Source organism: Maylandia zebra, linkage group LG1, assembly GCF_041146795.1.
Source record: "Maylandia zebra isolate NMK-2024a linkage group LG1, Mzebra_GT3a, whole genome shotgun sequence".
NCBI lineage: Eukaryota > Metazoa > Chordata > Actinopteri > Cichliformes > Cichlidae > Maylandia > Maylandia zebra.
This window is the reverse complement of record NC_135167.1, coordinates 42804649-42827039: the sequence shown is the minus strand read 5'-3', so window position 1 is coordinate 42827039 and position 22391 is coordinate 42804649. Positions and strand designations below refer to the sequence as shown.

The following is a 22391-nucleotide window of genomic DNA, read 5'->3' as shown; positions in this document are numbered from 1 at the left end:
TCTCTAAGCTTAAATGTTTGAAAAAGCAACCCTAATTATTATGACATGTATTGATGTTTTGCAGACACACAGAGGATAACCATATCATATTAACTTGTTTGGCATTTTGGACATAGGACAGTCATAGTGTGAATGTAGGATCAAGCGAATAAGGCCCCAGTCACACTGGCCTAGAGACTGATGTGCAACTCAGCCACCAGTCATTAGGAAAAAGTGTTGCTTTGAGTGCTTGCAGGACGTTGATGGCACTTGCAGGAAAAATGGCGACTAAAGTCCCAGTAACACAGGTCTACAGACCAGTCAGTCATCACCCCCGGCAACCACTGTTTGGCAAAAACGTCCTTGTTATTTTTTGAGTGTCTAACACAGCATATTACTTTGGTCATAAACTGAATGGAAGACATGTGGATTCAGCTACTCTCTAAGCTGTAGCGAAACTGTGATTCAACACATGAATGGCCTGAGGATAAAAACTCCTCTTGAGCCTCTCCGTTTTTGTTCGGATGGTGCGGAACCTTTCAGAAGCTGGAACAGTTCATTGCTGGGATGGGACGGGTCCTTCAAAATCTGAGTTGCTCCAGTCCAGCATCTCCTGATGTAAATCTCCTGTAGGGAAGGGAGAGCAGTCCTGCAGCAGTGTTCTGCCATACAGATCACTCTCTAAAGAGCTTTTTATTTTCAAGACAGCTGTTTCCATACCGGGATGTGATGTTCTGTATGAGGATGCTCTCCACAGCGCCTGTATACAAAGTCCTGAGGATCACTGGAGAGACTCTGAACTTCCTCAGTTGTCAGAGGTGGTACAGGCACTGCCTAGCCTTTTTGGTCTGGGCCTGAATGTGGGCAGACCATGTCAGGTCTGAGCAGATGTGGACACTGAGATACTTGAAGGACTGCACCCTCTCCACTGGAGCTCCATTGATGATAATGGGCTTGTAGTCTCTGTGCTGACCCCTTCTGAAGTCCACCACCAGCTCCTTGGTCTTGCCGACGTTCAGCTGGAGGTGGTTGTCCCGGCACAATGATGCCAGATTCTTCACTTCATCCATGTAGGCCGTCTCATCGTTGTTGGAGATTGTGCCCAACACCACTGTGTCGTCAGCGAACTTCACAATGGTGTTGGAGCCGTGGGTGGCCACACAGTCTGAAGTGTAGAGGGAGTAGAGCAGTGGTGAGAGGACACATCCCTGAGGTGCTCCTGTGTTGATGGTGATGCTGTCAGAGATGCACCCACCCTCACCACCTGAGTTCTGCCAGTGAGGAAGTCAAACACCTATGCACACAGACAGCTGTTGAGTCCTAGATCCCTCAGCTTTGTGAACAGTCTACCGGGCACTATTGTGTTGAACGCTGAGCTGTAATCAACAAACAGCATTATCACATAGTTACCCTGTTTCTTGTCCATGTGGCTAAGGGTGGTGTGCAGGACGTGGGCGATGGCGTCCTCCGTGGATCTGTTGGGTCGGTAGGCAAACTGGAGTGGATCTGTGATGTTTGGGATGGAGGAGGAGATGGTTTTCTTCAACAGCCTCTCGAACACCTTCATAACCACCGAGGTCAGCGCAACTGGCCGGTAGTCATTCAGGCATGAGGGCTTGTTGTTCTGGGGACAGGGATGATGGTAGATCCCTTGAAGCATGTGGGGACCACAGACTTCAGAAACAACTTTTACTTCTTTGCTTCGAGTTTGTGTCGTACTTTAAGGTTTACTATTGCTCGGCTAATGATATATGCAGAAAAACATGAAAAATTGCAGGTAACTGTGGCAATTTTTCATCAACTACAGCATTCACTAGGTTTTTGGTACAGTATTATCTTTACAACCGATTCCATCCAGTGATAGCCAGAAACCTCCACTAATCAGGGAATACAATTTTTTTTCCTAACAATCTGTCAATGTATCATGTCTTTAGTGGACATCTCTTGAGTAATGTGTGCATGACATCACATGAGTAACCTCCGAAGCATTGCAAAAACTCCACTGATGTTGGTTGCACTGGCTGACAGAACATCTGATGTGGTTTGCACATTTAAACACAGGATCCAGAAAGCCATTCCAAAAGGTATATGGTGATGGTGAGGATTTAGTACATGAAGAACCGAAGATAATATCAACTTTAAGTAAATACAGACCATTGGTGTAGCACAACCATACGTTTAGGTGAAGAAATATCCATTTACATTGCATGGTAATCAGATATAAGGTTAAACGGAGTCTTCTTAAAGTAGAGGTTCTTTGTTCTCAGTTTGGCAGTAAAGAGTTAAAAGGCCTAACAGGCCAATAGGGTGGAGTTATTTAGACTCCTGGGTGTGTTTAACAAACTGACAAGAAATGTATGCTGATGTATTGAAGTTGGAAAATGGCTTAGAATTTGTGATGTTAAGCTTATTATATTAACATTGTGTCAATTTCCTACTGCTTATCCAGGTCACAGGTCTTAAATGAGGCTCCCTTTGGTCTGCAGAGAAGCCTTCATAAATTGCCACCTTGCTGTAGTGGAGCTGTTTGTGTGCTAGTGATGTCAGGAGCTGCATTGTTGGGGATAAACTGTCACAAAAAAACCACAACATTCTTAAGTTTTAGCATGCAGTCCATTTAGGCTCTAATACCAGTTTCATGTCATCGCTACAGAAATGTGTTTGATAAGGACACACCCCCATTTTAGTTCAGTGCTCCAATGCAAACGTTATTCCACAAGACTTGTTTCACTTCCAGAACCAGCTGTTCTGATAGGCAGCGATATCTCCCCAGCTTCCACAATGAAGTCATTTGTGAGCCCTTTTACTGAGATGCATGCCAAGAACACAGTCAGGCTTTGCCTCATGTTTTCCACCTGTCTATGAAGACAAACCAAAAGTAGGTTATGATTTTTTTTATTTTTTTGGGGGGGGGGAAAAACCCATAAACACACTAAGACAAGAGTTAAAGTCTAAGAACCATCTAAAACTTTATTTCGATCTCCAACAAGGTACATTACATGCAGATGCAAAACTGTTTGCTGCCCAACAGGTATGTTTAATCATTCAATAGTTAAAATCTTCCACCGGTGGGAAGAAAAGAAAAAAAAAAAAAAAAAGTTAGAGATTAGAAAAACTTTACTTCATAGAAGCAGTTTGTAGATCCTCTGGAAGCTGCACAACAACTTCTCAGCTTTTTCTTGGATATGCAGTTCAAGGTGCATTAGAAAAAAAGCCAATACAAATGGCTCAAATTCTCAGATCATAAAAAGAAAAAAGTTGAGTCAGAGTACAGCTGCTGCCATGTTCTTGACAATTGAAGATTTGAGCTGAGGAATGAGGCTGATCTTGAGAAGCTTGCTGCTCGAGTACTTTTTCCTCACAGCCTACAGAGACAGATCCTCAAGGTCAGTCTCTACTCACACATGATATGAGCTGGTGTATTTATTCTCAGCCAACTCACCTGGAACTTCGTTTTCCCTTCATTTACCAGCACAACATTTTTGGCAATGTGCTGCATGATGGGCTTCAGGTGGGCCTCGCCATAGGTAGAGTAGTGCTGCTGTGTGGGAGACTGATGGGAGGTCAATTAACAGCCAGCTTGAAGGAGCAAGATGTTCATAAAAAGTGACTTTAAACTTACCCAGGGTAGGCCGTCCAGCAGCAGCTGGGAGAGGCAGAGGGAAGCAGCAGCGACCTCAGAGGGCCTGTAGTGCACCATATTGTAGTCGAGCAGGGTCAGCTCCATCAGGTACTTGGCCAGCGTGTGTCTCTCCCCATCAGACTGATAAACATGCACGTCAAGGTTTAAGATTCTTACAGTTTCTCTAACACCTTAGCTGCCATTTTTCTTTAATACAGAGTGATACACATGCAAGTTATGAATTGGAGGCAGCCGATTCCTACACTGTTGAAGTCTTCTCCACATTAAATTCATAATGAAACTCACATTTGCCACCTTAGATGCCCGTCTGAGAAAGTGCAGTGGGAGAGGACGCCCCAGCTGAAATTTCAGGCCCTTCAGAATCTGCTGCTCCATCTCGAGAATCTGAGATTTTGTAAAGGCGTTGTCGGTTATGTAGGCAAAGTCGCCAACCTCTGGGGCATACATCTCCTCATACTTGCAGGCCACCAGCATGGCAGTCACACCGACAAGTTGCAGCTTCCTGCGAGACACTGGCTGGACCTGCAGCGTAACCAGAAGAAGCCTTTTAGATCCAGGTCACAAACCCATAGACAAGGCTGTTCAGAAACATCACCTGAAGAAAGCGGTCCAGAATGGCAACTGTGAGGTACAGAGTCTCCTGCAGCAGCTGGAACCTGGAGTGAACCTGGACCAGCCAGTCGATGAGAAGCGCTCGCATACCATCAGTGATTTCGTAGCCCTGCATGTAGTTTGCTCGTACTGTCTGCTGCAACTGAGAAGACAAACTGATGTAAGTCAGAGACGACAGCAGCTGGTGTCAGAAGGCAGGGGAAGAAACTACCTCCAGGTTGTGCAGATACTTGTAGATATCCTTCACATATTCTGAACAGAGCTGTGGCTGGTCTGCATCCTCCTCATCCACGTCCTGCACCGCAAGCAGTGCCTCAGAGAAAGCCAGGCACAACTCAGTCTCCTCCTTCATGGACACATCAGTTGCAGATTCCTCCAAAACCAAAGGAAGAGGCTCTGTAGCTGCTTGGACTGGTCGAACATCGGCAGGTTTAGCCACTTGGACACAAGATGGCTTGGCTGACACTTTTGTCTGTCCTGTTCTCTAAGGAAACACGTTTGGAATCATTACAGTTGGGAAATGCAACACGAGTCACTAATAAGACTTTCAGATTGGACAGGAATAAAATTGTTCAACTATTGCGACCTTCCCTTTTGCAAACCACTAAGGGGATTTCAGTCTGCTGCAAGGTTCTTGCTTTGGCTCAGCTAAACCAGTTGACAAGGTTTGTGTTTAGTGCAAAAGACAGACAGATGAAGTCTGGGTTGAAAGTCAGCCAGTAAAACTACTTCTAGTCTAGCAGGCATACCAATAAATCAGACCTCTATAAGACTTTATTGCCTGCTTACCAAGTGACTGCAAAGCAGACAAAATGAGTCAGGAACCAAACCAAGATGCTCTTACCTTTGTGACAGTCACTGCTGCGTTAAAGTTGGTAATCTCTCCGAGAGCTGCTCTCCTCGGACCCGCTGCTGCGGCGGCTTTCCCCGGTTTCTGCCGGTTCTCTGCGGTTAGGAGCTGCTAACGAGACAAACATGCACATTAAAAAGGCTTGACCGACTTTTCTACAGCGTGTTTAACATTACTGAAACGATAGCGTTATTATTGCAGCGCTAGCATCAACTAGCCAACAGCAGCTAGCAAACAAAAGTCTTTTTACTCACCACAGCACGAACTTCCACAGACATGTTTACCGTGGGCAGCAACGAGGACACAGAGTGACCAAGAACAAGCAAAAGAGCATATAATTCAGACTAACAGAGGACAGTTTCCCAACAAAATCCGTAAACAGTTATTTCCGTAGCTAAACAACACAGCGACGAGCAGCTTTCAAATAGTTGTCCTCTAAATCTGATTGGATGTAGCGATTTCGTTCGGACGCTTGTGATTGGCTAGTGATTTCAGGTGGGAATTAAAGCCATATGAGCTTTTAAAGTGCTCGGTAACCTTATCTCACAGTCATCGCTTCATCTACAGTAATATAGCGCCAGATAGTAGATTTATAGCAAATGCTAAATAATACGTAAGCAAGTCTTATGCCTAAAGGCAACTGTTGTTAAAAACTGTGTATGAAAAGTCCCTGGTTTGGGACCTGACGAAGACACAAACCCCTGTGGGGCAACCCGCTGTAGCAATCCCTTTTACTGCTTTAGATTCCTTTTTTTAAAAATTATATTTTTATTAGTCATTTTGTTTTACATTCAGATAACAAAGAGTGTATTTGGTGGCTTGACAGTGTATACATAATGCAGTATGTTTAACTTATTTACATAAAGTACATCAATACATATTATGAAGTAGAGGGTCGACCTGACATTGTACAATACATGAGAGATACACCAGTTCAGGGCTGGCCTTACATAAATTCAGGGCAGAGGGGGGACACAAAGATAATCCATTCATTCCATATTTTGTAGAATTTGTCTTCGAATTTTTAAGGAAAATGTCAATTTTTCCATTTTAAATATTTCAAAAACCACATTAAAGCAATACTTAGATGTTTGCTTTAGATTCCATTAATTTACCTTCTTACTATACTTTCATTCAATGTGAACATGGAAACACAAACAGCATCCATAGACACTACAAGCTGTCTGTAGGTAACTCTGCATGTCTGATTTGGCAGATATTGCAAAGAATCAGAATACTTTATTAATCCCAGACTATATTATGTGCTCACAGTTGCTCCAAGACAGTAAAAACCTTAAATTAAATAATACAATACTTTACTAATTTGGAAAAAAAAAAGCTCTAATGTATATAATAGCTCAATTATAAATATCTCAGTATATAAGAAAAATTAAATATATAAGGTTGAAATTAAGCTGTACAGGATGTGCAATAGGGCATAACTATTACAGTGTGTACTGTGCATTAGATGGAGGAGTTGTGCAGGGAGATACCTACAGACAGGAATGATCTCCTGTGTCGTTCTGTGGTGCATTTGGGCAACGTAAGTCTCTCACTGAATGTGCTCCTGTGATAGGCCAGCGCATCATGGAGCGGGTGGGTGGTCTTGCCCACCTTTGTCCTTGGACAACAGACCTGATAAGCCATGTTATGTGTATGTATGATCTGGCAATGTTTCAAACCGCCTAAACACGTTTATTGTGCACAAGGTGACTGCAGAGGAAAGTCTGTGACAAGCAACCTTTAAAAGTTCTCATTATTTCTGAATTTCCAAGAAAATATGAATGATTTTCAAGATGCCTTCAGACTCCACTGTGTTTTCCATGTGGGCCAGGCCACGTTTGACACAGAAATACATGCCTTTTTATTAAATATTAAAGCTGCAACCCAAATTTGTGAACTTCAAATTAGAACCACATTTGAAACCTTACGTGTCATATTTTACGTTCCTTTAAATCAGCAAAATAAGTGACTGATGCAGAAGTATTGAATCACCTTCATGTTTACTTGGGCTGGTATTCTTCTGATCTGTCAACCACTGGCATAATGAAATTATCTCCCTATTAGGAGCTTAAACATGAATCCACAGTCACAGCATGTCACAAAGCTGACCACGTAATCATACAGCACTGCACTCGCTTACTCTTTATTTGAGCATCCCTTAAATCAATTCAAGTCATTTTATAACCACAGATATGGAGAACACGTAGTACAAAAATGCAAACCCCTGAAGGACGGCTGAATAACAAAATGCACTTTGCCATGTGATGTTACTCAAGCCACAAGAACCCATGCAACAGGTTGCAGGGGTTAAATTGTCCCAGTGTGACTTTTAAAAGAAAAACAAAAACCAGCTGCTCGAGAGTTTGGTGGCATTTTCTATTTTCAATTCCACTTCTTGATCTCACAGCGTTTCATTATGCCACAGCTGGAAATGGCCTGTGAAAATGTCCCTTTGTTGAGATGGCACAAAATAAAGAACCCAGATGTTTTAAGGAATTGCTGAATCGATGGGGTCCGAGGTGTGAGGTTCAGGGTAGTGAAAGGACCAACAGATTCTCTTTGTTCAGTTAGTTATAAAAACAAAAAACAAAAAAAAAAAACCCAAAACACATCACTTGTGTTCCCATGTGCTCCAAGCACAGCAGGGTATAATGTACCACTAATTTTCTGCAACCATGAGGCAAATGCTTTTAACTTAAGGGCAGGAGGCATCTAGTTTTCCTCCATATGCTCCTAAATGAGGGTACATCCAATTAAAATAAAAATGTCCACCATACTTTATTAGCTTTTCAAGGTAACTCTTGTATAAGGTGACACAGGTATTGAGAAAGACACAAACCATCTAATGGTTTCTGTTACAAGTCACCTCTACAACTGAAACAATGAATTCAATGGTCGTTTCCCGTTAGGGGTGAAAATTTGATCCAGTTCTTAGCAAAGGCAAAAGTCCCTTTGACAAATGCACATTTGCATAAAAATGAACTATATTTGAATGACACAACATAGTTACTTTAACAGACCCGTGAGGTAAAAGGTCAAAAACACAGAGTGATATATCACACACTGCTGATCAGCAGGATAAAGTGTATGAAACAACAAGCTGAACTCAGTTCTACTGCGTATTCATTTGATCTCTTTCTAAGCTGGTGCAGCCCTCCACAACAGTCCTAGTTTCTTAAGTGGCCTCTGAAATTTAAATGTTTTAAATCCTTCCTCCGGGGTATCTTAATGAAGCTGTCCCAAAGATTCATGGTGGAAAAAAAAAAACCCACTTAAAGCTGGTGTTTCCCATTAATCCGCTAGCCACCCATTTAGCATCTTTAATTCATGAAAGCACTAACTGTTAAAAAAGGCTTTAATACTTGAACAAATGGCAGTATCACAGAGTTTCAAGAAAAACATACACTGCTAACAGAGGCTGCACCGCCACATCATCAAAATCCCACTTTATTACCTGTTGCTTTGATTTTACTGTTGTGAAAGACGTCCAACCTCCAACAGAGCAAGAACAAAGTCATGTCGGGTGGTGGTTTTCTCTCATATTGCATGGTTATGGAATGTAAATGTAACTGTTACGTAAATGGACAAAACACAATCCACACACACGTCGGTTTCCTGAACCAAAGTAGGATGAAGAGGAGACAGAATGAAGCTCTGGCCTTATTATTTATTCTATAGTTCTTCCCTGCGGTGTGGATGGATTGGCTGAACGGCAGAATCAGTTGCCATTTTGGTTCATCTGTAGATACTCGTTGTGTAACTTTTCTTGGGTCTCGTAGAGCTTGCGGAGCTTCTTGGCTTGACCTTTGCTGAGCTCCTTCCCTTCAACGTCATGAGTGGGGAAACCCTGTTAACGGCGACAAAACCAAACACACCTTTAAAGCTTTTCAGGTTGACACGGTTTGTGAGCTGTCGTTTCCATGGTAACTTTTAAATTACCTTTCTGAATTTTCCTCAAGTTCTGACGCACACACAGTTACACTGATGTCATTTCAAATAAGGACATTCATGTCTGTACAAGCAAATCCCCGTGAGCTAGGTCTTTCCTACTCTTGGATCCGCATCACGTCATTGACCTCAGGCACACGTCTAGCTGTGAGCACCAAATCCCCACTTTTATTGCTGTAACTTCATGATTTCGTGGCGTGGGGTCGTTGGCCCCGTGACCACCTCACGACCTGGAGTACCGGGTGCTAATCTTTGTCTTTGCTTTCCTAGATATCCCAGGTTTTAAGCCCTCAGCAACAGATTCCTGAGGTCATCAGGGCCCACGAGCCTCACCACCAACATGGCACCAGCTTAACAGGTTCTTCTCATGAAAAATTAAGCATGGGAGGTAAAATAAGGACTTACCGTTTCATCGAATTTTGAGTATTTGTCTGTTTCACTGCGAAACATTTCGCTTGCAGGGATCTTCATCTTGGCCAGTTTCGCCATCTGCAACAGTAACAGAAACATGAAGATTTCCCTGATGACACAAACGCAGAAGGTCACTGTCTATATAAACCATCAGACTGACCTCTTGCTCCTGTTTCTTCTTAGCAGCCTCTAGCTTCTTCATTTTCTTCTCTTCTTCCATCTGTGAAAGATGGAATTTTATTGTGTGAAATGTTTTAAAACACATGTTTGCATTTTTAAAAAACAATTTTACATAAAAATGAAGGCTTGCAGTGGACTTCTGTTAAAATTGTAAATCAGCTAAGAATTTCTTTTGTCTGAACAAACTAGCTGTTAGATGTTGAAATGCCCGTCCTTATATCCTTGGAAACTCAGCGTCCTTCAGTTTTGGGAGGGGGCACTTCTTTTTCTGGCTTATCGTTTACTTTAAATTGGGATAAATTATCTCCTGTCAATCTTAGGACCTAAACTGCTCCAGACATGCACTCGATGTGTGATGATGTCTTCTCTTACCCTCTTCTTCTCCTCTCTCTCCTTCAGTAATGTCTCCTTGTCCACTAGCTTCACCACAGTGGGCAGGCCTGCAACACAACCACTTTATTTTCCAACACTCTTCACTTTGTAAGAACGAAACAAGGTCAGAACTTTTTTACATTCTTACGAAGAGAGTAAAGGCTCGGATTTATTGAGCAGGGCATCTTACTGCGCTGCAGTCATAAAGATGTGATGAATGGAGCGGATAATGATTTCGTGACACAGACGTAGCCAGTTTATTCCAGTAATAACTAACCCAGTCCACAGACGGCTGCGCAAAGGAGGCAGACCTGATGAGGAAGATCAAAACCTGAGCCGATTCTTTATCTCTATAACTTCAAACACAGACATCTTACCTTCGTGATCTTCCAGACGTACTCCAAGCTCTGGCAACATGTCGTCACGGACAACATCGCAGAGCTGCAGCAGCTCTGTCACTGAATAAGTAAGAAAAGAAAAAAAAGAAGAAGAATTTCATGTTTCAGTTCTCTCTGATTCAACATGGAGGTGATGTTTTGAGTTATAAAGTAAACAGTTTTGTTTAAAGCGCATGTTCTTACCTTTCTGCTCTCGAGCAATTTTGCGGACGCGCTCTCTAAAATCTGACAGCACTGTGAGGTATGGCATCACTGCGCTCTCCAGCTGTGGACAATTAAGGGGAATTTTTCATATGCAGTACATTTCTCATAATAATAATGCCACAAGAGACACAATTCAATCACAAAAAGTGAAAACCAGTTCACTTACATCAACACTCTGACTCTGTCCACCCATGGGAAAACCTATGGGGTCCGATCCTTCAACTGCACCAAATATCTAGACAACAACAAAAGTTTCATTTGAAGGGTTTGTTAGGCATCTCCACACTGATTTTGCCCAGTAATGGAGTTGTTTCTTAACTTGGAGAAGTAACAAAGTGTATCACATCCACTTTCATGTGTGTGAATGGATGAATGAGGCATGTTGTATAAATGAGATAAGAACAAACAGCATGATTTCTCCTCCATACAGAATCAAGGTGTTCTGTAAAATTCATTATTCTGAGAGCTGTGAAACGATAAACGCAGCAGCAGAAACGTGCTCACCTTCAGCATGTTGGTGAGGTACGCAGCAATACTTTCCATCAGCATGCGGTTGGGCCTGAGTTTGACGCTCTTCTTGCTGGCAATGTAACCGTTGCTTTGGCTGACCAGCGTTCTCATCTCCTCCATGGCAGTGCGGGTGTCCACGTTGTCACACAGAGCCTCGTGGACGGCAGACTTCCTGTCACAGAAACTACACAACACAAGTCACTTTTTATTTTTAAGTATGAATGTGTTGTGTTTGCACGCACACAACTCTGAAAGTGCAAATTTTGATGAAGAACAACAAACTGGTCTTCTAATCTACCGAGTCGCTCTCTCACCTGTTGTTGAGCTCCACCTCTGCCGTCTCCCACTTCTCAAACTGACCAGTGATGTCAGTAGGCGCACGCAGGATGTCTTTCACATTCAGGAAGAACTCCTTTCAAATAGAATAGAATAGAATTCAACTTTATTGTCATTGCACATGCACAGGTACAGGGCAACGAAATGCAGTTTGCATCCATCCAGAAGTGCTTTAGTGATATAGATATATTACAATATATATTAGCAATAATATAGATATGTAAGTATATTACAGAAATGGGTCTATTATGGTATGTTATAATGTACACGGTATGAAGTATGTTATGAATATTCTATAGCTATAAGTATGTACAGGCTGTAGTGAGTACAAGCTACAAATAACAAACAAAACAAAAACAGATCAACACAAAACAGACAAATCTTCCAACACTGTCTTTGTTCTTGCTTTCACCTACATTCATAAACTTCTCGTACTGGACGGCTGACTCCATCGTGTTAGAAGAATAGTCCAGAGTGTCCTTCCAGGAATGCATCAAGAAAGCCAGACGGAGCTGACGTGCTGCGTGGAGACAAACAGTGAGACCGTTAAATAGTTCTACTCTAACTGAAGAACTTAGTGTTCATTACGTGTTTCTCTTCAGATATAAAATAAGTAACAACTGCTGTTGGGGTGAGAGAGGGAACCATTGCATTCAATAATAATTAAATGCAAAGTGGTGTATAAACAGATAATAAGTGAAAAAGTATGTCTGAAGAAGAAACGCATCATGGGAACCCCCAGCAGCATTCAGTTTGCTGTTAAAATGATGATTTTGGCTTTGAGCTGTGACAGTTTGTGCAGCCTCATAGCTGGAAAAACTCCCTGACAGTTTATTAATGGTGATGTATGCTCAAGTGATGCAGTCTACAAAGCAGGAACACATGTATCACCTGTGTTCTTCGCCAAGGCGTCCTTGATCGTGATGAAATTCTTCAGAGACTTTGACATCTTGCAGCCTGAGATTGTCAGGTGCCCGGTGTGCAGAAAGTACTGGACCCAGTAATCGTTCTCAAAGAACGCCTGTAAGCAGCACAAGCAACTGTGGTCATAACAGGTTTTACCCTTCATCACTGGAAACGGCTTTAAACACATTCAGGATGTTTCAAAGTGTGTGTTACGTCAGGCATTTACATAGTAAACAGGAACACATTTTCTGCAACAGTTACCTCTGACTGAGCCAGCTCGTTGTCATGATGAGGGAATCGCAGATCAAACCCTCCCCCGTGGATGTCCATCGACTCGCCCAAGATAGAGCCAGCCATGGCTGAACATTCAATGTGCCACCCGGGTCTTCCCTGTCACAACATTCAAAGAAAACACCGATGACTTCCTTTCTCATAAGTACAAATTCTCGTTCCATTTCACAGAGCCTCAAATGACACTTTCACGTTTATATAAAAGAAAAGCTTTAAATGCAAAGGATGATCACACGGTCTTTAAAGTCTCTGAAAATGAAGGCTCACCTTCCCCCATGGAGAGCCCCATGATGGTTCTCCAGGCTTGGAGGCTTTCCACAATGCAAAGTCATTCGGTGACTTTTTCTCACTTAGTCTCTCTGCAGAAATGCTCAGATCTCCTACAGAGCCAGGAAAACAACGACAACAGGTTAAAAACTGAACATTGTACTTATTCTCTACTCAAATATTGGTAGGAGGGAAATCTTGGTGAATCTCTTCTGCTCTCACTGAGTCAAGCACTGAAAATCCCCGACCTGTTGTCTGTTGTCGGGCATGTCTGCACCTGTTGTGTGGTGCTTGTTTTATAAGTGTACCTTCTCCCTCTTGTAAAGCTTTCTGATCGCCGACCGCCTCCGGCACCAGTTTAGCGTACGAGTGCTGCGGACTGGAATCAAACTTCAAGGTGTCAAAGTATACTGAACCGTTTGACTCGTACCTGCAGACACCAGAGAAACAAGTAACTATAGCGACAGCGATGCAAGCAGTTCGTTCGGTACGACACAAATCGTGAACAGCGGCAGCATCTTCCTCACCCATAACCATTTGAAACTATTTTCCTCACAAACTCCACGATCTCAGGCACGTATTCACTGACTCGAGTAAGGACATCAGGGGGAAGAACCTGTGTGCCAAAATGACAACTTAAATCCAGTTACAGCAGGAAAATGCTGATTTCAAAGCACATTTTAACAATGATATTTTAGACATAGTGTCCTTCCAGTAACAGAAGTTTGGACAGAGCAGTTTCAGCCATTGTTATCTCAGAAACGGTAACGTTCAACAACACAAGTAAAACTGAACAATTCATAGAAAAAGTTTCTTTACACATGTTGGATTTTTACAGGGGGCGTTTATTTAATTCCTTTAAGAGATTTTCTCAGAAAATCAAAAAATCATTTGGCTTTTTTATACTTACATTGAGTGCTTTCATATCTTTGTGATAGTCTTCTTCCCAGTATTTAGGGAGAAGGGAGAAGATGGAATTCTCTGTGACGTGACTTCCGAATTGTTTGTCCAACCAGTCTGCCAGCAAGTCCTTGGAATTCTCCAACAACACCTTGGGGAAGAAAAGACAATTCAATTGGACTTGTTGAGCTCATTTCCAGCTCCACACTTTTATTCGTGGTCACTATTAACAGAGTAGTTTTGCAGGATTCTAGTGATAAAACGATCCTTATTAGTTCTTGGTGCAGACCTGGTAAAACTGGGTGGAGTTCCTAGTTGGAACTCAGATCAGTCACACTAACCCTGAGTTACTAATCCCAAATGGTGGCAGTGAATACAAGCAGTAATAAAGCTAATCTGTCCTCCCACTGTTGTAAATGTAGAGCACTGACCATCTATCCATGAATCTGCTGCAGTTATTTTGGAAGCACAAAAAGCAAACAAAATAAAAACAAAAAAAGCATTTTCTGTATTTCTAGTCATATTTCTCTGAAGTTGCCACCACATCAGAACAGACTCACGTGTGCCAGAGGTCGTATGACTTCATCTGCGGCTTTGCTCTCCATTGCTGCTTGCAGCGGTTGCAGACTGGCTGTAACTGCACTGTCCAGCCTTTCCAGCATCTGCTTCTTGTCCGGGTCTGTGGTGGAAGCCAGCTGGGCCTGAAACGGCTGGAATTGGCAGAATAACACACAGAAACCCACAGAAATTAAAAAAACTTTCAGCTTGTCTCTGTTTTTAGATAGAGCTGAAGCTTGGACTTCTACTAGCTACAGTACAGGGTGTACTGATGCTTGTGTCTATAGAGTCTAGTGTTTGTGCATGCTGTGGTTAACCAGCTGCTACTTCACAAACACTGATACAACCCATAGGGAAACCAACAGAGCCTGCCGATGGAGCAGAGTTGTTGTAGGAGGAGGTTTGCAACTAGATCTTCTGATATTATAAACTCAGTGACATAAATGTTTAACATTAACGCAGTATTTATCTGTTTTACTAAGTACTGCACAGTTCTGTTTTGTGTTATTTGAATTATCTGCCTCGCTAAATAATGACCAATAATCTCCAGAGAGATACATGCTGTGCGATCAATGAAAACAAAGAGAGAAGATTTACACCATCACTGTCAGATCAATAAGTACTTCACACAGGTGCAGTGCATCCAGGGCTTAAACCTGTCTCACCGTTCTGGCGCTGAGCACATCCTGCAGTATTTGAGCCGCTTGTGGCTGTTTCTCTTTGTACTGGTCCAGAAGGTAATTCTGCCGGGCTCTTTTAATGATCTGAAAGAAGAATATCCCAATAATAAACCAAAACAGCAGAGTTTGCTTATGCCAAAAGTTCAAAAGCATTCTGCATGTATTGCAACATCAGCTCCATAGTAGGACAGTCTGGGTGCTAAACTGGCCTGTCCTGTAGTCCTGACGCCCGTTTAGCCCATTACAAAACAACAAATACAAATCAGCTCCTAATTTTCTGAGCAGCTGAAAACCTGCATGTGTACATTTATGTTTTCCCCCTGTCTAATTAGGTCATCACAAGACCCTGAATTCCTGCCATAACTTCTCAGAGACATGTCAGCTTACAAGCTGAACCTGTTTTTACCTGCCTATAAACACACAGACAGATGTGTGAACATGTGAATGTTAACAAGGACCTTGCACTTATTTCAACAGGGCTGCATTAATCATTACAGACACAGATGAGCTTGGACAACCCATCTCCCACATTTCATGCAAAAACCTTTATTAAAAAAATTAAAAACATCTAAAACACATCAAAGCAGACTTACTTTGTCATCTATGTCTGTAATGTTCATGCAGTAGATCACATCATACTTGAAGTAGTCCCTCAGTATCCTTCGCAGAATATCAAAGGATATGTAGGATCTGCATAAAGCAAATTATTCATTAAAATGTTGTTGTAATAGAAAAAAATATAACAGTCTCGCTATATGAAGGATCATTTCCAACCCAGAATTTCAGTGCTTAAATTCCTCTGATCTTGCTTACCTGGCATGTCCCATGTGGGAGGCATCGTACACTGTAGGACCACAGCAGTACCATGTTACTTTATTCCCTTTCTGAGGAACAAACAGCTCCTGAAACATGGAGGTTATGAACTTAAATGAGGATAACAAATACTTTAAAATAAAAAAATCTGATAAAAATGTATCTTACTGGTGGCAGCGGTATTTTTAAATGCAGTGTAATAGAAACGAGAGCCACAGCGAGAGATTAGGTTGCATAGATGGTTTTATTTCTACGTTTGTTTTTTCAGTCGAGACTTCTTCCTGATCCAGAACAGTCTGGTTGTGCCAGACTAACGCTCATCTAAGAAATACGGGCATGTTTATCAGCGCCACAAAGAGCCTTAAGCTAAAGACCATCTCGCTACACTTAAAATCATCTGGAAACCAGTTGTGTGTGCATGTGGCAAAATGCAAGCAGACTATAAAAATATGCATTAAATCTACAAATGTGAAGTGAAAGTGCTGCATTCTATACCAAGAATGAGAGCACATCTGTCACAAGATACATCAGTCAAAAGAAATGTGACTATAACTTCTTTAAACCATACCTGGATTGCATACTTTGGAAAACAGTGAGGCTTTAAATCCTGTCACTATTAAAAACTTGAATGAAATAATCTAAATATATATGCATTCTTTCTTTTTATAAGTTGTACAGTAACGATCACAGACTCTTTAGAATTGTGTTTGCTTCAGTGGTTTAGCCCTGCGTCAGGCTGCCCACCTGTCCAATGGATGACGTGCACGGTCATACTTTTATTCCCATGTCTGCTCCTACATACGTTTCTATTGCAGCTCCAATTGTTAGTCACAAATGTGGGCGAAACGCTCACAGTTACATGGCAGAAACCGAGAGCTACAGATGCTTCGTGTAATAAACGAAGCGCCAAAGCACAAAATTTGCATCGATTATTTTTTAAGTTATTCGAGTTACTCGGTGAATTGTTGCAGCCCCTTATTAATCCCTTGTAACTTTAACAGGCCTCATAATCTTAATTTGCCTGCAAATCATAGCTTATCGTTTCAATTTCACATCACTGCATGAGTATAAATAAAACTGACTCTGTCCAGCCTGTGGCTATATATACATTGAGGGATGCGGTATCTAATGTAGCGACTTCACGAGGACCTCATTTCCCAGCAACACCAGCACTGATGTGCGCTTTACATTCGTCTCTACCTTTGCTCTTGTCAGGCTGTTGTAGAGTCGCAGCTGAGGAACATCTGTTCCTGCTGGTGGAGACCAAGGAGGCTGGACACGCTTTCCTTTGACTAAAAAAAGAAAGGAACAAGGGACAATTTCAGTTTTCACATCATAAGAAAAGGGGTTCTACCTCTGTCGAAGCTATTCATATGGATGCTTTGGTGACATCATGTTCCATTAGGGCTAATTAATAAGACTAATCAATAAAGGCTACCAATAAGACAGTGACTCAGAGCTCACGTCAGATAACATGAGACAGTGAAAGAGCAAAGAACTGATGCCCAGTGCTGTGATAATGGTTCAAAAACTGTGACACATGTAAATGGATTTATTTTTGCTTGAAATAGTTAAAGTAAAGCAATGACAGAAATCTGTTATAGGTTCTAGTGCAGTGCTGAGGAGTGTGATATTTCAACAGTAGTTAACAATAAATATAAATATTCTCATCATCCCATTCTTATCAAAGACACACAATAAAGTTTCCTCTTCATCAGTGTCAACAAAAGAAAATATTTCCTCTTTAGTCTGAACTTCTGTCACTGTGTCTACCTACTGAGCTTCAATTTCCAGTCAAATATTTGCTCAAAGGCAGGGTTCAACATCCACACAGCGCATCAGAAAAAGAGTTGATGCAGTCTGCACAAAGGGAAAGCACAAGTACTGTTCACAAGCAGTGCAACCCTGCTAGAATATGGAATCTAAAAATAGTTAGATACCCCATATGATTAGTTAAAAAACAACTTCAAGTGGACACATTGTGCTTAAGATTGCTAATGGTCAACACGTTTATTTAACATGGCCAGAGTCACTGGTCATAGCTGGTGAACATATCCTTGATAACCCCGACCAAAAGAAGCAGGTAAGCCCAAGAACTCCCCAGGAAACTCCACTGAGGACACAGAGTGAGGGAGGCTGCTGTCCCCAGAAGTCTACAGAACCAGAAGTCTTTTAACAACCACATGGTAAAAATAAATTTTTTAAAAACATACAGTTTTGAAGCATTTCTGGTTTTGCTTCACCTTTCAGACCCCAAACTTACATCTATCGTGTCTACTGTGTCCTTGTAAAGAAGAATGGAATTTTCCAGTAACACAGCAGAGTTAAATGGAAAGTGAAGGTGAAAGAAATGAAGGAAATCTAGACATCCGAGACTGGCACAGCATCAGATGAGCAAAACAACACACTGGAGTCCCCGGATAAAAATACAGCGATGAAAGTGAGCGTAATAGGTCAAATTTACTATTTACTGGCTTTTTTAATAAGAGTTTCACTCCCACTCACATCAGCCACGTAACCAAGTACGCTCTTACACATCGTTTAGATTAATAAATAAACATTTCTGTGTTCTATCATCAGTTACTCTTTCTTTTCATGATGTTTTACATTTTTTGTAAAGTTGTCCTTATTAATATTAAGCTATTTAGCCAGGTATGGGAACAAAGAGTATTTGCCTGTGGGGTTCTTCACCAGCTGTTGCTGCCGTGTTTACACAGCGATAACGCGAGTCTCCTCAGCGCTTAGCTGCAGGTACCACACACATCAAGTTGCTATGACTGACATCAAAAGTGCAAGCTAAAACAGAGTTCATTCCAGTGCCTGCAAAGGAAGCCTTAGTTCATGCTGAGAGTCAGTTTGTTTAAGAGGGCACGTCACAGCCTCAGAGTGCCTCCACATCCACGGCCAGCAGGCGCAGGACCACATCTAGCCTGTTCATGCCTTCAGCTTTCTACTCACTGCTGCTTTCTGGGTTGAGGTCCTGTTGCAGGGCTGCTATGTGTCTGTACCAGCGCAGAGCGTGGACATGTTGTGGATCTGGGGGTCTGTGGAGGAGCTTAAAGGCTTTCTGGTCGACCTGGGTGGGGCTGAACCCAGCCAGGTAGCTGCGTGAGGTTAGGTAGTCATTCAGGGCCACTGTCAGTGCAGCCTCCTCACTTATCTGTAGCAAGAAGCCATACTCAAAGGCTGCAGAAACAAGAGGGCAAATGTTCGCAAAGAATTACCACCTTACTCCACTGGACAGTGGAATAACCAATGAGACTAATGACTTTGGTCAGAGCCAAGAATTACTCGATCAGTTGGAAAGTCAGCACACGTCCAAAGTAAACTGCACTTATGAGTGAGTTAAATGAAACTACTCGCTACCCAAACATAGCCTAGCAGAACTAATGCTGAATAACACTGGCCTTTAGCCACTCACAGAGAACCTTATATATGTATAAGAAAACAAAAGAGGTGCAAGCACTGAGTGGAAACAGGAGAAAGCAAAAGATGGAGAAAAAAATGTAATTAAGGGTGCAGGTTACATGTCTTATAGAAGCAACCCGTGATTTTCATACTGTGTTACTATTTGAGCTGTAATTCTAACTGCAGGTCAACAAGTATTTGGACAGGAACACATTTTATATCAATCAAGGGGCTGAAAATAAATACAGCAAATATTGGTAAAACTGTTAATGTTACCAATGTTTTAAAGGGTCAGGTTTCACTGATTTAAAGGTAAATTAGGAACGTACTAATAAGCAATTTCTTAGTTATTTTAGGTTCATTTCCTTCTTAACTTGAAGCTGAAAGTCTGCACTTTAATCACACCTCGACTGTTTTATTTCATTGTTGTGCTGTATAAAATTTAAATTACTGACCTGAGAGTAAAAATCACAGTAAGCACTTGAAAACGTTAACAGTGTTTCTCATAACAGGCTAAGTTATACTACTACTACTACTAGTAGTAGTAATAATAATAACAATAATTTCAATGCTTTCCATAAACCTTTGTAAAAATATCAAACAAAAAGGCGATACTGTCGGATGCTAATAATTTTCTTAAAGATGACACGAAAGAAGATGGAACTTATTAAACCCGAACATAGACTTAAACAAACCACAGTTCAACAAAAACACCCCACACATCACACAGGAATAGGTTCACTAAAACACTATAAACAAATAAAAGAGAATAAACTGTAGTTACTTCATAACATCCTGTTTGACTGGACAAATGAGCCGAAGATGAGGCTACCTTTTTTAAACGCAGACAAATTGCTAAATAGTATTTGCTGCCCTGTGTTTATGCCGAGGTATTAAGTATTAGTTTAAGCTGTATTTTTTATATGAAATTCGGCTTGTCACTCATTGACAGTGTTTCCTTTAGCTAAGCGGCTCAACTGCAGACTTTGGGACACAGCTCTACATATTAGCTAGCCTGAGCGTTAGCATATTCGCTGTGACACTTCATCAAAATGCGTTAGGTTGTGCTGTCATAGCTTTATGCGGTTTTTCAACTAACGAACCCATAAAGCAAACACCATATATTATTTACTGTACCCGGATCACCCGAAGCCGACATTGTCACCGTAATCAAAGGCTGGATGCTGATGCAACAATAACGTGCCCGGAAGAAGAACCCGTATAAACGACGGTAGGAATAGGAACCAAAGTGTTTGAACCTGAGAGCTGGCGGACATAAATGATGGTACACTCAATGTTTTTTGTTTTTGTTCTGTGTGTGTGTGTGTGTGTGTGTGTGTGTGTGTGTGTGTGTGTGTGTGTGTGTGTGTGTGTGTGTGTGTGTGTGTGTTTGTTTAAGACACTGGAATGCAATGCAATAAAATAAAATACTATATACAATAGAATAAAATAGAAATACAAATGCTATATACAACTGAGTAAGAAAATACAAAAGTACAACTTCGTCAGAAGAAGAATTGTACAAGAATTGCACATATAGCAGTCTTATTGCACATGTGAGGGTTTGATCAGCTGCAAAAGTCTTTGTTGTGGAGTCTGACACCAGTGGGGAGGAAAGACCTGCGAAATCTCTCCGTCCCACACCGTGGGTGCCGCAGTCTCCCACTGAAGGAGCTGCTCAGTGCTGTCAGAGTCTCTTGCATGGGGTGGGAGATGTTGTCCAACAGGGATGACAGCTTAGCCGCCGTTCCCCTGTCACTCACCACCTCCACTGGGTCCAGAGGGCATCCTAGAACAGAGCAGAATCCTAGAACTTTTAAGGAAAAGTTGATGATCAATCAAGCTTAAGTTATATGGGCACGAGCTGGAAAATTTTTTTTAAATGATTTCTTGGAATGTGGTTTTAAATCTCAGTGGAAAAGTACCGAGATTCTATAGTTAAACAGAATCTGAAAAAAAGAAAGAAAATAAAAAATATATATCTAGTTTTTGTTGCCTACATTGTAGACTCTACATTGTAGAGGGTGACGTTGCCTTTAAACAGGGTACAGTCAGGGGTTAAAGTGGGATTCAGCAGGTGGAGGAACCCTAAAATTGGCTGTAATGGCTCAATGTGGGGAAAAGTATAATAACACAATAACTTCTATTGAGAGCTCCAGTATATTTTCTTAGGCTGTGATCAAATGACCTGCTGCTCTTTGTGGATTTACACAAATTAATTCAACAAGGTGTTAGCAGGTGTTTCATGAGTTGTCCTGGCTGATTTCCATCCTCTACACTGACAGTATCTTGTTTATGCAGTCTTTTTTCTAAATGGTATAAAGTTTTATGAAGGTGGAATTCAGTCAGTGGATCATCAGCTAAAATTCATTTGAATCTCTGCTACACTTGATCCAGGGCGGTCCTGGCCTGTTTGGCGCCCTGGGCGAACACTCCCTTTACCCCTAATCCTAAAGTGTATTTTTATTTTCTTACTTTTCTTATATTTATTGTTTGTTTACTTGCACTGCTGTAACTGGAGCCTCGTCATCTTGTCTCTCTATATACTGGACTGTATGTAGCGGAGATGACAATAAAGTTTATTTTGACTTCAGCAGTGAGCAGGCGCACCGAGGACTCTCGCGCTCACTTTTCGTGTATAGAATTTCGAAAAAAACATCGGTGCAAATAATAAGTCTGTATCATGATGTCTGGTGTTTTCGTGTTTGTTGGTTTGTTTTTATTTTGTTTTATTTTGCGAGTTGGTTATTAGATGCTGCTCCCCGCCGCCCCGCCCTCTCCTCTCTGCGCCGCAAGCAGCAGGCGCACCTCGCAAACGGTGGGCGCCCTTACTCCCAGCAAATGGGCGATAGAAAACCGCTCGGTGCCTGTACCATTCCCAATATGCGCTGGCTGACGTCGGGGCAGCATGAGTACCAGCAATTTTTTTTTTTTTGCTGATGCCCGTGATGCCGCCCCGGGCAACCGCCCGTGTCGCCCGTATCAAAAGCCGCTACTGACTTGATCTAACCTAACTCTGACCATGAACCCACGGCTACTGTGCACCAGTCACACACTGTTCTTTAAGCTTCAAATTTCCAGTTCATCAAACATCACTTATCAGTCCTTACCTTTAGATCTGA

At 41.8% G+C, this 22391-nt stretch overlaps 2 protein-coding genes across 4 annotated transcripts; both read right to left on the bottom strand.

Moving 5' to 3' along the window:
• Positions 1–2923: 2923 nt before the first annotated feature.
• Positions 2924–5507, bottom strand: ccnb2 (cyclin B2). 2 transcript variants are annotated; one of them, XM_004571860.5, is made up of 8 exons: positions 5339–5507; positions 5079–5195; positions 4446–4718; positions 4218–4376; positions 3908–4144; positions 3602–3742; positions 3422–3532; positions 2924–3344 (listed from the first exon to the last, which is right to left on the bottom strand). In XM_004571860.5, exons 1-8 carry the CDS (start codon positions 5360–5362, stop codon positions 3243–3245), a joined length of 1164 nt encoding a protein of 387 aa, XP_004571917.1. In that variant the 5' UTR covers positions 5363–5507; the 3' UTR covers positions 2924–3242. The 2 variants fall into 2 exon arrangements, with proteins under 2 accessions (XP_004571917.1, XP_004571918.1); XM_004571861.5 differs by having other exon boundaries at positions 5079–5192; positions 5339–5506.
• A 1696-nt stretch (positions 5508–7203) lies between these two features.
• On the bottom strand, positions 7204–20526 carry cars1 (cysteinyl-tRNA synthetase 1). 2 transcript variants are annotated; one of them, XM_004571859.3, is made up of 23 exons: positions 20407–20511; positions 18820–19047; positions 17062–17153; positions 15862–15950; positions 15642–15738; positions 15034–15132; positions 14371–14520; positions 13821–13961; positions 13438–13526; positions 13219–13340; positions 12911–13023; positions 12614–12742; positions 12338–12467; positions 11863–11966; positions 11425–11522; positions 11105–11294; positions 10767–10835; positions 10580–10661; positions 10376–10456; positions 9999–10066; positions 9607–9666; positions 9441–9524; positions 7204–8934 (listed from the first exon to the last, which is right to left on the bottom strand). In XM_004571859.3, the coding sequence occupies exons 1-23, from the start codon at positions 20426–20428 to the stop codon at positions 8806–8808; spliced, it is 2466 nt and encodes an 821-aa protein (XP_004571916.1). In that variant the 5' UTR covers positions 20429–20511; the 3' UTR covers positions 7204–8805. The 2 variants fall into 2 exon arrangements, with proteins under 2 accessions (XP_004571916.1, XP_012780327.1); XM_012924873.3 differs by lacking the exon at positions 18820–19047 and having other exon boundaries at positions 20407–20526.
• Between the last annotated feature and the right edge of the window lie 1865 nt (positions 20527–22391).

Bases quoted from the DNA above. Each gene is read 5' to 3' on its own strand.
- ccnb2 (XM_004571860.5), bottom strand. From the start codon at position 5,362: ATGTCTGTGGAAGTTCGTGCTGTG. The intron at 4,377-4,445 runs GTAGTTTCTTCC...TTGTCTTCTCAG, and splicing joins AGTATCTGCACAACCTGGAG to TTGCAGCAGACAGTACGAGC. The intron at 3,743-3,907 runs GTGAGTTTCATT...CATGTTTATCAG, and splicing joins GGGCATCTAAGGTGGCAAAT to TCTGATGGGGAGAGACACAC.
- cars1 (XM_004571859.3), bottom strand. From the start codon at position 20,428: ATGTCGGCTTCGGGTGATCCGG. The intron at 14,521-15,033 runs GTGAGACAGGTT...TGCCAATTCCAG, and splicing joins ATGTGCTCAGCGCCAGAACG to CCGTTTCAGGCCCAGCTGGC. The intron at 9,667-9,998 runs GTAAGAGAAGAC...CATCTTTCACAG, and splicing joins AGAGAGAGGAGAAGAAGAGG to ATGGAAGAAGAGAAGAAAAT.